General features: G+C 43.7%; 1 protein-coding gene across 2 annotated transcripts in view; it reads right to left on the reverse strand.

The window, feature by feature from the left end:
* The window catches only part of ATXN10 (ataxin 10), a 162022-nt gene that overhangs the window by 131694 nt on the left and 15251 nt on the right, over window positions 1-15077 (reverse strand). For both annotated transcript variants that reach the window (XM_073621911.1, XM_073621910.1), the window contains exon 2: window positions 9112-9297. In XM_073621911.1, the coding sequence (XP_073478012.1) occupies window positions 9112-9297 (186 nt within the window). The remainder of the gene's footprint in view (window positions 1-9111; window positions 9298-15077) is intronic.

The following is a 15077-nucleotide window of genomic DNA, read 5'->3' on the forward strand; positions in this document are numbered from 1 at the left end:
CTTCTCTCTCCAGCAATGTCTACAACCCCCTCAGCCATCCAGTCAATCAAAGTCAGTCAGCCAATCCAGGGATCAGGGGAGAGAGGGTGTGGGGGCAGGTCGGGGCTCTGTGTCTAAATGGATACACGGAGCTGTGACTCAGCTTAGGTGTCCCCCTGTAGCAATCTGCTGGCTGAGTGGCACTTAAAAGAGGGATGGGCTATGAGCAGCAAGGAGGGACCTGAGAAGAGGAGGATCCAGGCTGCTCTGTGCAAAACTAACTGCATAGAGGAGGTAAGTATAACATGTTTGTCATTTAAAAAAAACACACACACACACACACACACACACAACAAGCCTTTACAATCACTTTTTAGCATTCAGGAGGCGATCCTGTCTGCTAAACAGAAATTTTCAATACTACTGAACTGCAACTGCGAGCCAAACGCTTTTAGGCAGACTCAAAACAGTTGTTTTTACTGCCCCCTAGCCACCCACGTGGCAAAGACCCAACGGTATATGCACAGTTTTCAGAACCCGTCAGGTGATTAAAGTGGTAAAACTAAGAATGTTTCCAAAATACAGGCACTTTGTGGAGCCCTTATATTTAATTTTGTTGGTACTGAGAGAAATATTGTGGCTTCCACTGATACAAAACACTAGGGAAGAGGACAGTAAGCCACACACACGAGAAAATATTTGAATACTTCCAAGTGTTTCTTGATGACAGCAAACACCAGAACCCCACTAACACTAAATAAAGACAATCTGATTTAGGGCCCACCTCCTTCGCATGCGATAAATATTGCATCACATGTTATTATAGCCCATACCCATCACAATCTTTTTTTTTTTTTTTTTTTTTTCAAAGTTGTGAAATTCGACGGAGCGAACAGGTCCTAAATTAAACAATGCTCCTGATTTTGAGCACAGCGAGATCATTTCTGACCAATCGTTCACTCATCTAACAGGTGCACCATGATTGCCAATTGCTGAATAAAGAGATGGGTTCCTACGCTTGGTATCTTTGTGCAAGGTCAGGCAGATGTTTTCCAACCCTTAGTTTTTCATTCACTGACAGGGTTGCCTCTGAAACTGCATGCAGGTTTACGCTATGTGGTCACTATACGTTAAGACAGTGCTTGGCGGAGTACTTTTTCCAATGTCGGCTCATAGCAGAAGGTTTCCTGGATATACGCAGAACGAGGCCCTCCAATCTTTGCAGTGACATCTGCTGTGCAGCTCCCAAAGCTTTGTGGTAACATTATGCAAGTTTTCTGGACATAATTAAAGGGAGAGACTTCAGCCCCACACAGTGAAACCACAAGAACATACAAGTATTTGGCACACTGCTCTATATGCCAAGGTCCTGGCAGCAGAGATCATGCTTACTCAGGACTTTGCTTTAACCTGTAAAACGACCGGAAGGCTACATAGCTTAAAGAGCAAGTCTGCACGATAACAAATAAAGAAAAAAAACAAACACACACAAATAAAAAAATACTTAAAGTCGAGTTCCACCCATATAAAAAAAGTCAGCAGCTACAAAAAGTGTAGCTGCTGACTTTTAATAAATTGGACACTCACCTGTCCCACGGTCCAGCGATGCGGTCGAACGAAGCCCCGCTCCTCTCCCCCTCCTCTCCGCGGCGCCGGCATTCTGACTGTGGGTGCCCAACTATGGCTTCACAGCCGGGCACGCATTGCGCATGCACGAGCCGCACTGCGCTTTGGGATTGGCCGGGCAATCTTCTGGGACCTGCGACGTGTCCCAGAAGATTGCCCAGAGGGAGGGGGAGAGGTGAACTTCCTTTCTGCACCGGGGAGCCCCGGGAGGATGTGGGAGCTGGATGCCTCTAAAAAGAGGGTATCCACCCCCTACCCCCCAAAAAAAACTGACATGCCAAATGTGGCATGTCGGGGGTCACCTTCACTTAAAGCAGAAGTTCCATTGCTGGGTGGAACTCCGCGTTAATCTGTAGAATTTTCCCAAGATGACTAGATTAGACAAATTAATACAAATGCAATTCTGTCCCTTCCTTAAATCTAACATGGCAACAAATTGAACATCAACCTGCATAGCAAAGTTCCTAAAATCTTTTAAATGGACTTGTTGACTTGTCTTAGAAATAAAACAAATAATTATCTGTAGATAAAAAGTGCAGGCAGTTAGAAGTCTGTCTTAGTGGAAAAGCTTTGACACTTCTTGATGGTGTTTAAGGTTTTCTACACTTCCTGTCTCTGGCAGATTCCTATTGGTCAGTGGGGCTGTCCATCATTCCGATGGGTCAATAGTAGCGTGGAACGAGCGATCTGTCTGCAGCAGTCCGACATACTCCCTTGCCTTAGTCACAACAACATTTCTGCAATCAGCAACACTCGCATGCGTGCTGCTGATTTCAGAGCTTTAGCTGTGACTAAGGCAGGAGAAAAAGTCTGAATGCCATACTCCAGGAAAGGGTTTTTATACAGGCAATAAGACTGAATTAAAAACATTCCATAAGTAAGACACTTAAAATGTACAATTTTGTTAGACCCTTACCCTGTGTACACACTTTTTTGGCAAACTTCAATGGGACAGAGATGAGCAAGTAATTCTGCCAATTTTCTGCACGTCATGGACATGCCCACGGGCACATGACTTTTGGCCAGAGAGCACTCAATTTATCCATTCTTTAACTACTGTTGCGCTTTTACGCTAAGAAAGCTGACATGGAAGTCTGACAAGGCCTTTACCCTAGACTAATAAACTAAGTTGTCCCCTTTTACAAAGCAACTTACCTCTCTCGTGGCTGTCCAAGAAAATTCAATAAAGTGTGGGACCTATGGATAGACTGGCCTTTACTAAGAAGATGTCTGTGATTTATTTGTATTAAGTTTATCTAGTCTTTCCTTTACTCCGGCCTCTGTAAGCCACAAGGGTATTCCCCGTTGTTATACCCCTCCCTTTTCAAAAAAAAAAAAAAAAACAAAACAAAACAAAAAAAACCACAACAACCTTCAGGTGGGCTTTTGGTTTCCTGCCGTATAACCTTAGTGTCTGTGAAAAAGGCCAAGCAGTGTCAAAATCAGTTATCTGTATTCCTGTTGTATTGCCCATAGTTGACTGAAAATAGGTAAGTATATGCATCTTTTTTAAACAGGTTAGTTACCATAGTTGTTGGGAGAGGGGAGGGATAATTTTTCCTTGTCAAAAGAAGTTTATTGAGTATACAATATTATAAAGATACATAAAGTAAGTTTACAAGGATCTATAAAGTAAGCTCATTGTTTTACAGTAGGGTTTATATAGGTAAATATCATGAAATTTCAAATATTAAACATTGGGTTCACGTAAACCTAAATTAAAGATATATATCATTTCCTTAGTTACTTTTGTAGGTATTTAAGTGATTTATACCTACTATACATATTGTTTACAAGTAGAGTGTATATAGGTCAAAAAAATTCTGATAATGAGCTTTAATCGTAAAGTGGGAGGGATAATTTTTAAGACTAGTTAGGTTTAGGCTGAAATTCTACTTTAAGCCAAAGCCCCCGACAGGTCCCCCCCCCCCCCCCCGTATCCTATTAGGGAGATTAACCATCACCTCCTGTCCTGTAGACATAACAAGAAAATGATAGGGAAATCTCTTAAAAAACAAGGAAAAAGCTATTCTAAGTCAGCGGTCATTGGAAGATTTCCCCTTATTTCTTGTTCTGGGTACAACAGTAACATTTTGGATATCCCATCACAATCTGTCTGAGACACTGGTCATCAGGACAACCTGGGCAAGTGAATCTCTTCAACATGCAGACAAACAGTATAAAAAAATCTGACAAAGTTCTCTAAACTCCAATAGAGAGAGGCATCTGGCGCTTAGGGAATTCAGGCCATTTTAACAGGGGGGGGGACACCTTTGCATTCGCTTCTAGAAACTAACCCCCCATAAACGGGCTGGTGTAGCCATACTTTTTAAACGTGGATCTCTGTTCACATGTTTTGAATCCTTTCATCCTACGCGGCCAATGGCAGGCGCAGGCACTCACATTATGCGTCTTATACGCCCCAAATGTCTACCAGATCAACTTCCTAACTAAAGTATTTGCACGCCTCTTCCGAACACCCAATGAATTTTTAATATAGGTGGAGACTTTAACCTTTCTCATTCCACAGTGCTTGACCGCCACGTGGTGAACCCATGGGAATCGCAAGCTCGAGCCTCTAGAGATTCGAAACTCTTTCGCCAGCTCACTAGACGACATGCTCTTTTTGATTCCTGGCGGGCTCTCCCCCCTGGAGATCAACAATATAGGTTTTATTCCGCCCCCCACCGTATGCACTCACATATTAACTACCTCTTTGTCAATAATACCACGTTGTGCATCACCCAATCCGCGCAGATACTCCCAATTTCCTGGTCCGACCATGCACCCATCCTACTTACGTTGTATCTGGGTACCCCTAACCGTAAGCCATGCCATTGGCATCTGAATAATTTCCTTTTACAGTACATCCCCTCCAAAACAGAATTAGAATCTACACTGAAACTCTACTTTATCAAGAACGAAACCCCTGATATATCCCCTTCCACCCTCCGAGATGCCCACAAGGTAGTGCTCTGGGGTCGCTGCATTGCGCTCACTTCCGCCATGAAAAAAAGACGCTAGGACCACCAAACTACAAACTGAGAGGGCAACATAAACAAGAGAATGATCTGAGGCACACACCGTGACCCACCTCCATCCCGATATATTTTGCATAAAAACAGGATATTGGTCATGGGACTTTGAATGAGGTGGGCCACACAATCAGATAAAGAATTTAATTTATGGTTACAAAAAATGCACAAATACATTACAAAAATTGTAGCAAAATATTCACATAGTCACCTGTAAATGAAACATCATAAAAAGGTCCGTAAATAGTAAACATATTATTCATACAAAGTCATAAAGTATATAATGAAACAAGTTGTGTAGCATCCATGGAACTCAACGCGTTTCGTGGATCGTATTAATGTTCACTCATCAGGAGTTTGATGTTCTAAAAATATTAATGCATGATAGAGATATTAATCTCATCTAGGTATGCCACCTCAAAGAAAGGGCTCAGTATCAGGGGACAAGTGGAGGCGCACAGATGAATGCCTGACACGGGGTTGGGGCGGGGAAGCATCCAGGACCTCTGGTGTGGTCCATGTGTACATTCATGTGAGCCAGTCAATTCTAGAGTATATTTTATACACAAAAATATTATATAAATATATATATATTTTTTTTTTAATCATTGTATTGCTGAAATAATGTCTTTTTTTTTTTTTTACTCACTCGACACATTATTTCAGCATTACAATTTTTATTTATGTCACACACACACACTCTCTCTCTCTCTCTCTCTCTCTCTCTCTCTCTCTCTCTCTCTCTCTCTCTCGAATTGATTGGCTCATGTGAATATACACATTATATGAACCACACCAGAGGTCCTGGCTGCTTCCCCGCTACCTGTTATTCAGGGCGGTATTCCACATGTGTTCGGGGTATACCGGTTAGGGGGAGTGAGTTCAAGCTATCACCGTTCGCGGATGATATCATACTCATCTTGACCCAGCCCAGGATTTCCCTACCCAATCTGCATGCCGAGCTCGACACCTATAGGTCCTCCTCGGATATAAAATAAATGCGACTAAAATCGGAAGCCCTTCCGATTAACATTCCTGCAGATGAAGTACACCATCTACAAACGCGTTTCCCCTATAATTGGAAGACCTCGGCCATGAAATACTTGGGGGGTCCAATTTTACCCCGACCTTCGCCACCTTATACCAAGCAAACCCCCCCCCCCATTTCGCTCCATAAGGGAATTACTGAAAAAATGGACAACTCACCATATTTCCCTTCTGGGACGTGTCGCCTCTGAAGATGACTACTCTCCCTAAACTCTTGTACTTATTTCAAACACTGCCTATCCCCGTCCCTTACGCACATTTACGAAAACTCCAAGTGGATTTGATACGTTTTGTCTGGAACTACAAGAGGCATAGGTTTTCCTGCTCAGTATTAATGGCATTCCACTCTGATGGGGGGATTAGCATTCCCTAACCTTGTAAAATACTACCAAGCGACTCAATTGCACATTCTAACCTCCTGGTTCCCTCGACGTTCTTATAATAAATGGATGGTAATTGAAAAGCTATGGCTGGCGCCTATACACCCAAATAGTTTACTTTGGAGTGAGAATGCAGAGGTGGTCCCTGGTAGGCTCTTGGTATCCATATCTCCACTTAGGCCGCTCTGGCGCAAACTGTCTCGCGAGCACAAGCTCAACTCAGAAAAATCGCTGTTGACCTCTTTCCTTTGCAACCCCAAAGATGCCCAATAGACTCACTCACCAGATGTTCTCGTCCTGGGCGACGCAGAGTTTATTCCATTTTGGACACTTGGTAGACCTTAGATTCCGTAAATTGCTGACGTTTACCGAACATCAGGAAAAATATAGGTTACCTAACCAGGTGTTCTATGGATATCTGCAAATTCACCATTATGACCAGAATTTGGCTCCAAATCTACAATTTTCAGCGCCATCCTCCTTTGAAAGCATAATCGTGGAGGGATCTGCACGTCGGGGCCTGATCTCCAACATATATAAACTACTCCATATCCAAACAGGGTAAACACGCCTACATGCTCCACTGGGTGCAGGTATTGGGTGAGGAGATCCCTGAGATGATGTGGCAAACGACTTGGTCCCAGGCGGCCAAGAGCTCCTTTTGCAAGCTCTATAAGGAAAATGCCTATAAAATCCTCTATTTCTGGTACTTGACACCAGACATCCTCCACGTCATCTACCCATCTAGCTTAGATAGATGCTGGCGTTATCAGGGGGACAAAAAGTACCCTATACCATATCTACTGGAGCTGCCCCATGATAGCGCCCTTTTGGCTTATGACGCCGCGCTCACTGGCCTGCCTTATTAAGATGCCAATCCCCATGACATCGAAATTTTTCCTGCTTGGTGTGTCCCCACTGGAAATTGCCAAACCATACAAGAAACTATTTAGACACATCCTTACTGCCGCACGTTGTTTAGTTGCCCTCAACAGGAAGCACGCTCCCCACCTTCCCAGGATGCCCTGTATGCAGAATGGCATACACGGCAGGACACAAGGAGAGAGATGCCTCTGGGTGCAGATATAGAACAAGTTTTAATAACACTTAATACAGGCAAATCACTTTTGAGAAGTCATGAGTAGGCATAGATAAGTCCCAAATATGGGGGTAGTCTGGTCATCAGTTCGTCATTCCATTCCTGAAAGGCACTCTGCTCGGTATAAACACCGCTGGATGATGAAAAAGCCGGCCGCAGTGGAGCGTTCTCATAACGAGGCTTGGAGCGCAGTTGGTTGATGTGCAGGCAAGGAGGGATGACGTCACTGGAAAGTGACACGTTTCCTGAGCGTACAGGCTGTGACGTGACAGCCGCGCTCCTTCTTCAAGCTAACAAATAGGACTCGGAAAGTTTTGATAGAGATATAGAGATATATATATATATATATGTGTGTGTGTGTTTTTTTTATACCTTATTATTAATACAGGCTTTTTAAACATTTTTAAAATAAATATGTAATATTAGCGTGTTTTTCTTATTTTTACTTTTAATCTATTCTCATCATTACCCTTTATGTAAGGCGTTTATTATTGCTGCTGTTTTGTTTATAACTCGTGTCTGAGTGTATACCATTGTTTTTTCTAATTTATTTAGCCATTTAATATTAATGCTTTTATTCAATCATGTAAGATCCATTTGTTTGTTTGTCCCTTAATGTCATTTGTATCTGTCATCACTTGCCATTACATTGTGCTGGACTGCAATTGAGCCATTAACTCGGTGTGCCGCCAATCACTATGGATCCTTTATACTCGCCTTTACCCTCCCCTTTGTAGACTTTATATTGTGGTTTTCGAGTTTCCGAGTCTCATTTGTTAGCTTGAAGGAGCGCGGCTGTCACGTCACTCACAGCCTGTACGCTCAGGAAACACGTCGCTTTCCAGTGACATCAACCCTCCTTGCCTGCACACCAACTGCGCTCCAAGCCTCGTTTTGGGAACGCTCCGCTGCGGCCGGCTTTTTCATCATCCAGTGGTGTTTGTACCGAGCAGAGCTCCTTGCATGAATGGAATGACGAACTGATGACCAGACTACCCCCATGTTTGGGACTTATCTATGACTACTCATGACTTCTCAAATGTGAGTCGCCTGTATTAAGTGTTATTAAAACTTTTTCTGTATCTGCACCCAGAAGTGCCCCTCTCCTTGTGTCTTTCCAGTGTTTGGGAGCATGGTTTCTGTCCCCCATCCCCCCGATGGAAACCCTGAGTGTGGGACCCCTCATCATCACTCCATATGGTCCTTGGACCTCTTAACGTATTACAAGACTATGGACTCTTGTTATGTTATCTCCTAAATCAGAATGTTTTTAACCTATACATTATATATACTTTATTGTGGGTCATTTAATGTTCTAGTTCTTGCGCCTTTACTTGTATATTGCATCTCCGGGAGGACCTGTCCTGAGCTGGTGGTTCAGCTACTATTCTTTTTCCTCATATCTTACTTTCCCCTCCTTCTGTTCTCTTTTTTCTCTTATGTTTTCTTTTATATCTTATAGGTTCCCATTCAACTTATGGCAAACTTCATTTACCATCTAACAGTTCATAAACTAACTCAGCAATGATTTTGCATCATTTGATACTATGCTGTCTGTATTTGCCATAAACCTGTCTCAGTAATACTCGGAGTTTACTGTGTTCTGATTTTGTTCTTTTCTCTGCTGAGATAACCAATAAAAAACTGTTATTTGAAAAAAAAAAAAAAAAAAAATCTGACAAATTTTTAACCTTTCATATTCTAGCCGAAGCTGAATTAAAAGAAAAAGTTTGGGGTTTTAATAAAATAAACTTTTAAAAGATATTCTCTAGCATGCGCTAATGATCTTCCACAGGGTTAATTACTTCATTCTATAAAGCACAAAATAAGGTAAAGGATATCTGGAAGGATTATATGAATTTCATAGTCTGTAGCGCCATGGAGTAAGTAAACATTTCTGCTACTATGAAGAATCACATTCAATGACTACAATAGGCATATTTACCTGATAGTATTTTGATTTCGGGCACATTGCACACAGGAGTTCCTTAGACAGCGGAAGCATTCGGTTGACAAATCAAGCCAGCACTCTGGAGAAGAGTCAGATGTAGCACCTTTAGCCTGAATTTCACCCAATGCTCTGGACAGAATCTTTAATAGCAATGTGAAAATCTTCTCATCAGCATTCTCTCTGGAAGAAAAAAAAAAAAGGGGGGTTTGTTCCTGGATGTAAATAAAGTTGAAGTTTATAGTGGTTCTAAAAGCAAATTGTTTATTTTACCTGAAGTGCCCTGGATTATGGTAAAAAAAAACAAAAACAAAAAAAAACTCCTCATTACTTGTTATGTACCCCACCAAAACCACCCTCACCCTAAACTTTTACCTGACTACTCCACAGATCCAGTGCTGTGCCAAACTGCAGCAGTGGTGCTTCCTCTCCCTGGTCTCACAGGTGACTCTCTGATATCAGTGGGAATCATTGGCTCCTGCTGCTGTCAGTCAAATCCTGTGAGCAGGGAGGCATGGCCAAGCCACACTGTGTGCGTCTATGGATGCACAAAGTTCTGCTCAGGACACCTTCACGGGTGCCCTCTCTGCAGTTTCTCAGAGCAATGTGCTTAAGGTAGCATCCAGGGTCAAGGGAATGGCAGCATACCTCCTACAGAGGATGGGACCATGCACACAGAACAGACTGCTGAGCATCAGAACATATCTCAGGGTTTGGGCAAAAATGTGTGTTAGAACTGGAAAGTGGAACACAGTATGTGTATGGCTAAAAAAGAGAGATTACAGTAGCGCACGTTAGGCCATGGCTACACAGACTATTTAAAAGTGTTGCAGCAACCTTGGTACTCACTATTTTGGCCTAAGCTGCTTTCGTCAGCCACCTGCTTGTGCCCAAGGCAAAACCCCAAGCTGGGGGGGGGGGGGGGGGGCACTGGACGGGGAGGGGCAAACCCCCCAAACCCACCACACCAGGGTACAGGTGCATAGAATGCATTAAGATAAAAAAAAACATTCTGCCTTTACAACTCCTTTAACTTAACCCACACCTATTCTGTCCAATGAAACAAACAAAAAAAAAAAAAAAGGTTCACCTAGAGATACACTTTAGAACAGACCTTGCTGACAGCTGAAAAGCAAATTCTTTACGTCTAGGCCACCTTCCTCTGCCTAGAGATCAGCTTTAAGAGCGGGAGCCAATTTACCTACCAGCATGTTTTTAGACCTGGGAGGTCCACAACATCCAGAGGGAAGCCACCCAAACTTCATACAGACAATGTCCCTGGTAGCCACTGAACACAGGATCCAGAATTGCAAAGTCCCAGTAACAACCATTGAAGGAAATGCTGCTTTTAATATGAAAGAAGTTAATGGATCCACTTTAAAAATCATTCCTTGTCACAAGACACTGTAATGCAGAAACTATGCAACGTTGGGCAGTCAAGCTACAAAACAACCACACAATCATCTAGAAAGGATTGTATATGGTGAAAGGAGATGAAGAAAGCACATGCCACAACTTAATTCCTATTTACAGAATGGCTGCAGTAAAAATACATTCCGAAGTGCATTCATAAATCGGAAAACTAAGGTCATGGGTATTTTTTCCCACCTGAGCCACGAGCCGAAAATCACACACTTTGGAAGCACTTTTGTTCCTTTCTGCGCTTAAACACTCCGTTGAAAGCATTAGTGGTTTGCCACTGCCCAGCACGCAACACTCAATTATTTCAAATTAGTAAAGCAGGAGAGGGAAACTTTGCCCAATGAAAAGTATATAAAAATAAGCAGCAGCTACTAGGCAGTAAAGGCTAATTGCTTCTCAAGTGATGCCAAGAACACTGACAGATCAAAGTTTGTTTTAGAATATTTTATAAAAAGCTTACTGCTAAAACAGCATGGACCCACCAAACTGGTGATCTGGTACCACATCCATGTATTTTGTTATTTTTCTTAATAGGGCAGCCTGGTGCTTTGTGGTTAACACACTAGCCTTGTACTACAGATCTGGGTTTAACCCCCACTGGGAACAATGCTGTCATAAGAGAAATATATCGTTTATATTGAGCAAAAGAATGCAAGTGCCAAGTTGTAGGGGTCAGCCCAGATATTAATTTGTCACAATAAAATGGGTCTATCAAGATTTGACAAATTTTAGTGGTTATACACAAATTCTCCTTCATAAGGGCTACAATAAAACACTTTTTTTTTTTTAAGCAGTTATTTTAATCAAACAAATGTATAACTTTATGCATTCTACAAAGATTATTACAAAACGTTAAGGACAAGGGTATTATAGCAATTTGCTATAATAAAATTGCATATAAAGCACAACATACTATATACTTATGCATCTATCATAGATGGTTATTTAAAGATAAAGTTTAGCAAAAATAGGATTTTTAAAACAGCTTACCTGTAAAATCCTTTTCTTTCGAAGGACATCACGGGACACAGAGCCACAGTAATTACTGATGGGTTATATAGGTATCACTGGTGATTGGACACTGGCACACCCTATCAGGAAGTTCAACCCCCTATATAATCCCTCCCCCCTTGCAGGGATACCTCAGTTTTGTAACCAAGCAATATAGTGTATTAGAAGAGGGGCGGGACCTCTGTGTCCCGTGATGTCCTTCGAAAGAAAAGGATTTTACAGGTAAGCTGTTTTAAAAAATCCTATTTTCTTTCTCGAACATCACGGGACACAGAGCCACAGTAATTACTGATGGGATGTCCCAGAGCAATGCTACCTGAGGGGGGGGGACCACGACCAAGTAGGGTGCAATCAGACCTGAGGACCCTGTACCGCTGCCTGCAGCACACTACGCCCAAAGGCGATATCCTCATGCCTTCTCACATCCACCTGATAGAATCTGGTGAATGTATGAACTGAAGACCAGGTTGCGGCCTTGCAGATTTGAGCCATAGAGGCCTGGTGATGCACTGCCCAAGAAGCACCAATAGCCCTTGTGGAATGTGCCCTGATCTGAAACGGAGGAATCTTCTGTTTCAAACCGTAAGCTTGAATGATCAACTGTCGAATCCATTTAGAAATGGTAGCTTTTGACGCTGCCTGTCCTCTATTGGGACCCTCTGGCAGCACAAACAAAACATCCGTCTTGCGGATCTGAGTAGTTGCCCCTAGATAGGCCTTAACTGCTCTTACTACATCCAACGAATGTAGAGATCTCTCTTCCGGAGAACAGGGATCTGGAAAAAAGGAAGGTAGAACAATGTCTTGGTTTAAATGAAAATCAGAAACCACCTTCGGTAAAAAACTAGGATGAGGGCGTAGTACCACTCTATCCTTGTGTATAATCAAATAAGGCTCCTTACAGGAAAGAGCTGCTAATTCTGATACTCTTCTAGCAGAAGAGATGGCCACCAGAAAAATTAATTTCCTTGTCAACAAGACCAAAGGAATCTGACTTATTGGTTCAAAAGGCCGTTTCTGTAACACAGCCAGGACCAAATTCAAGTCCCAGGGGTTTAGGGGCGCTTTAACCGGAGGATTAAGACGCATCACCCCCTGCATAAAGTTTCGGACCAAAGAATGCGAAGCAATTGGCCGCTGAAATAATACTGATAAAGCAGAGACCTGGCTCTTGATGGTACTCAAGGCCAGCTTCATCTCTAATCCCATCTGTAGAAAATCAAGGATTCTACCTATGACATATTTCCTGGGATGCCAACCTCTGGATTCACACCAGGTTATGTAAGCCTTCCAGACTCTATGATAAATCATCCTGGAAGCTGGCTTCCTTGCATTAATCAAGGTAGATATGACAGGACCTGAGAGCCCACAACTCTTCAGAACGTGGGTCTCAATAGCCAAACCGTCAAATTTAGCGTTTGTAAGGCAGGATGGAACACTGGACCTTGAGATAACAGGTCTGGGCGTTCCGGTAGTGTCCATGGGGAACCTACCGTCATCCTTACTATTTCTGCATACCAAGTCCTTCTGGGCCAAGCGGGGGCCACCAGAAGTACCGACTTCCTTTCCTGCCTGATCCTGCAAAGGAGTCGTGATAGTAGCAGAATAGGCGGGAATGCGTAAATCAGTGAGAACCGATGCCACGGAATCACCAACGCATCCGTCCCGCATGCAAGAGGATCTTTTGTCCTTGCCACAAATCTGTCTATCTTTTTGTTGAATCGGGATGCAAAGAGATCTACATCTGGAACCCCCCATCTTTGGCATATGGCCCAAAAGACGTCGGGATGCAGAGACCATTCCCCTGGAAGTAACTGCTGGCGACTTAGATAGTCCGCCTGCCAATTCTCTATTCCCGGGATGAAAACTGCCGATATGCATGGCACATGCATCTCTGCCCAGACTAAGATCTGGTTCACCTCTTTTTGAGCAGCTCGGCTCCGGGTGCCTCCCTGATGATTGACATAAGCCACTGCTGTGGCATTGTCGGACTGGATCCTGACCGGACAACCCTGTAGCCTGATAGTCCAGGCCTTTAGAGCTAGATGTATCGCCCGGATCTCCAGAATGTTGATGGGTAAGGTCCTCTCTGTCTTGGACCATACCCCTTGGACCGCAGCCTGTTCCAGAACTGCTCCCCAACCTGACAGACTGGCATCTGTTGTTAACACTGTCCAGGTAACCAGTAGAAAGGATTTCCCCTTCTGCAGGTTTTCGGGTATGAGCCACCAATTGAGGCTCTGACGCACCGCATGCGACAGGTGCATCGGAAAGTCTAATGCCTGAACCTTCTTGTTCCAGGTCGACAGAATACTGTGTTGCAGCATTCTTGAGTGAAACTGAGCATAGGGAACTGCTTCGAATGAAGACACCATCTTCCCTAGTAGCCTCATACAAAGGCGGACTGAGGGACCCTTCTTGGTCCTTACTGTCAGAATCAGCTCTCTCAAAGCAGTGATCTTTGCCTGGGGTAGAAATATTTTCTCCTGGCTTGTATCTATAATCAGACCTAAATACTCCAGTCTTCTTACTGGTTTTAGGAAAGACTTTTCTAAGTTGAGGATCCAACCCAGGTGTTCTAGATACCTGACCGTGGTCCTCAAGTTTCCATTCAAAGAGGCTACCGACCGGTCTATCAAGAGCAGGTCGTCTAGGTATGCTATGACAGCTATACCTTGAGCCCTTAATCTGGCCAGAGGAGGAGCCAAGATCTTTGTGAACACTCGAGGTGCAGTGGCTATCCCGAAAGGCAGAGCCACAAACTGGAAATGGCGCCCTCCTACCTCGAAGCGCAGAAACTTCTGATGAGCAGGAAAAATGGGCACATGCAGATATGCATCTCTGATGTCTATTGATGCCAGAAATTCTCCTCCCTGCAGGGTGGGAACTACTGTTCGAATTGATTCCATGCGGAAGGATTGAATCCTTAGGAATCGTTTCAGATCCCTTAAGTCCAAAATGGGCCTGACATCCCCATTTGGCTTTTGGACCGTAAAAAGGTTGGAATAGAAGCCCAATCCCTGGTCCCTGGGAACTATCATAATGACCTCCTGCGACAAAAGTCGCTCTAACGCTAGAAGGAGCGACTGCTTCTTCTCTGGGTCTCTGGGAACATTTGATCTGAGGAACTGAGGAGAAGGGAATTCCTGAAACTCCAGCTTGTACCCTAAGGTTACCGTGGAGACTACCCATCTGTCCTGGAAGTCCTCGTGCCAGAGCTCTGAGAACTGTCGCAGTCTTCCCCCCACTCGAGTGAGCAGGGGCGCCCCCTCATGCAGACGTCTTAGTGTTTTGCCTAGTAGGCTTCTTTCCCCAGGACTTCTTTTGTCCCTGGGGTTGACTCTTGTCTCTGGACCCCGATGAAGGCGGCCGTCGAGACTGCCTGGAGGCTGAAGCCCCCGGCGCTGGGGAAAGAGTCAGTTTGAAAGAGGGACGCTTACTCTTCTTCTTGACAGGTAAGAGAGTGCTTTTCCCACAAGAGATTCTCTTGATATAGTTATCCAAGTCCTCTCCAAACAACCTTGCACCAC

The sequence above is a fragment of the Aquarana catesbeiana genome, linkage group LG03 (genome assembly GCF_042186555.1).
Source record: "Aquarana catesbeiana isolate 2022-GZ linkage group LG03, ASM4218655v1, whole genome shotgun sequence".
NCBI classification, from domain to species: domain Eukaryota; kingdom Metazoa; phylum Chordata; class Amphibia; order Anura; family Ranidae; genus Aquarana; species Aquarana catesbeiana.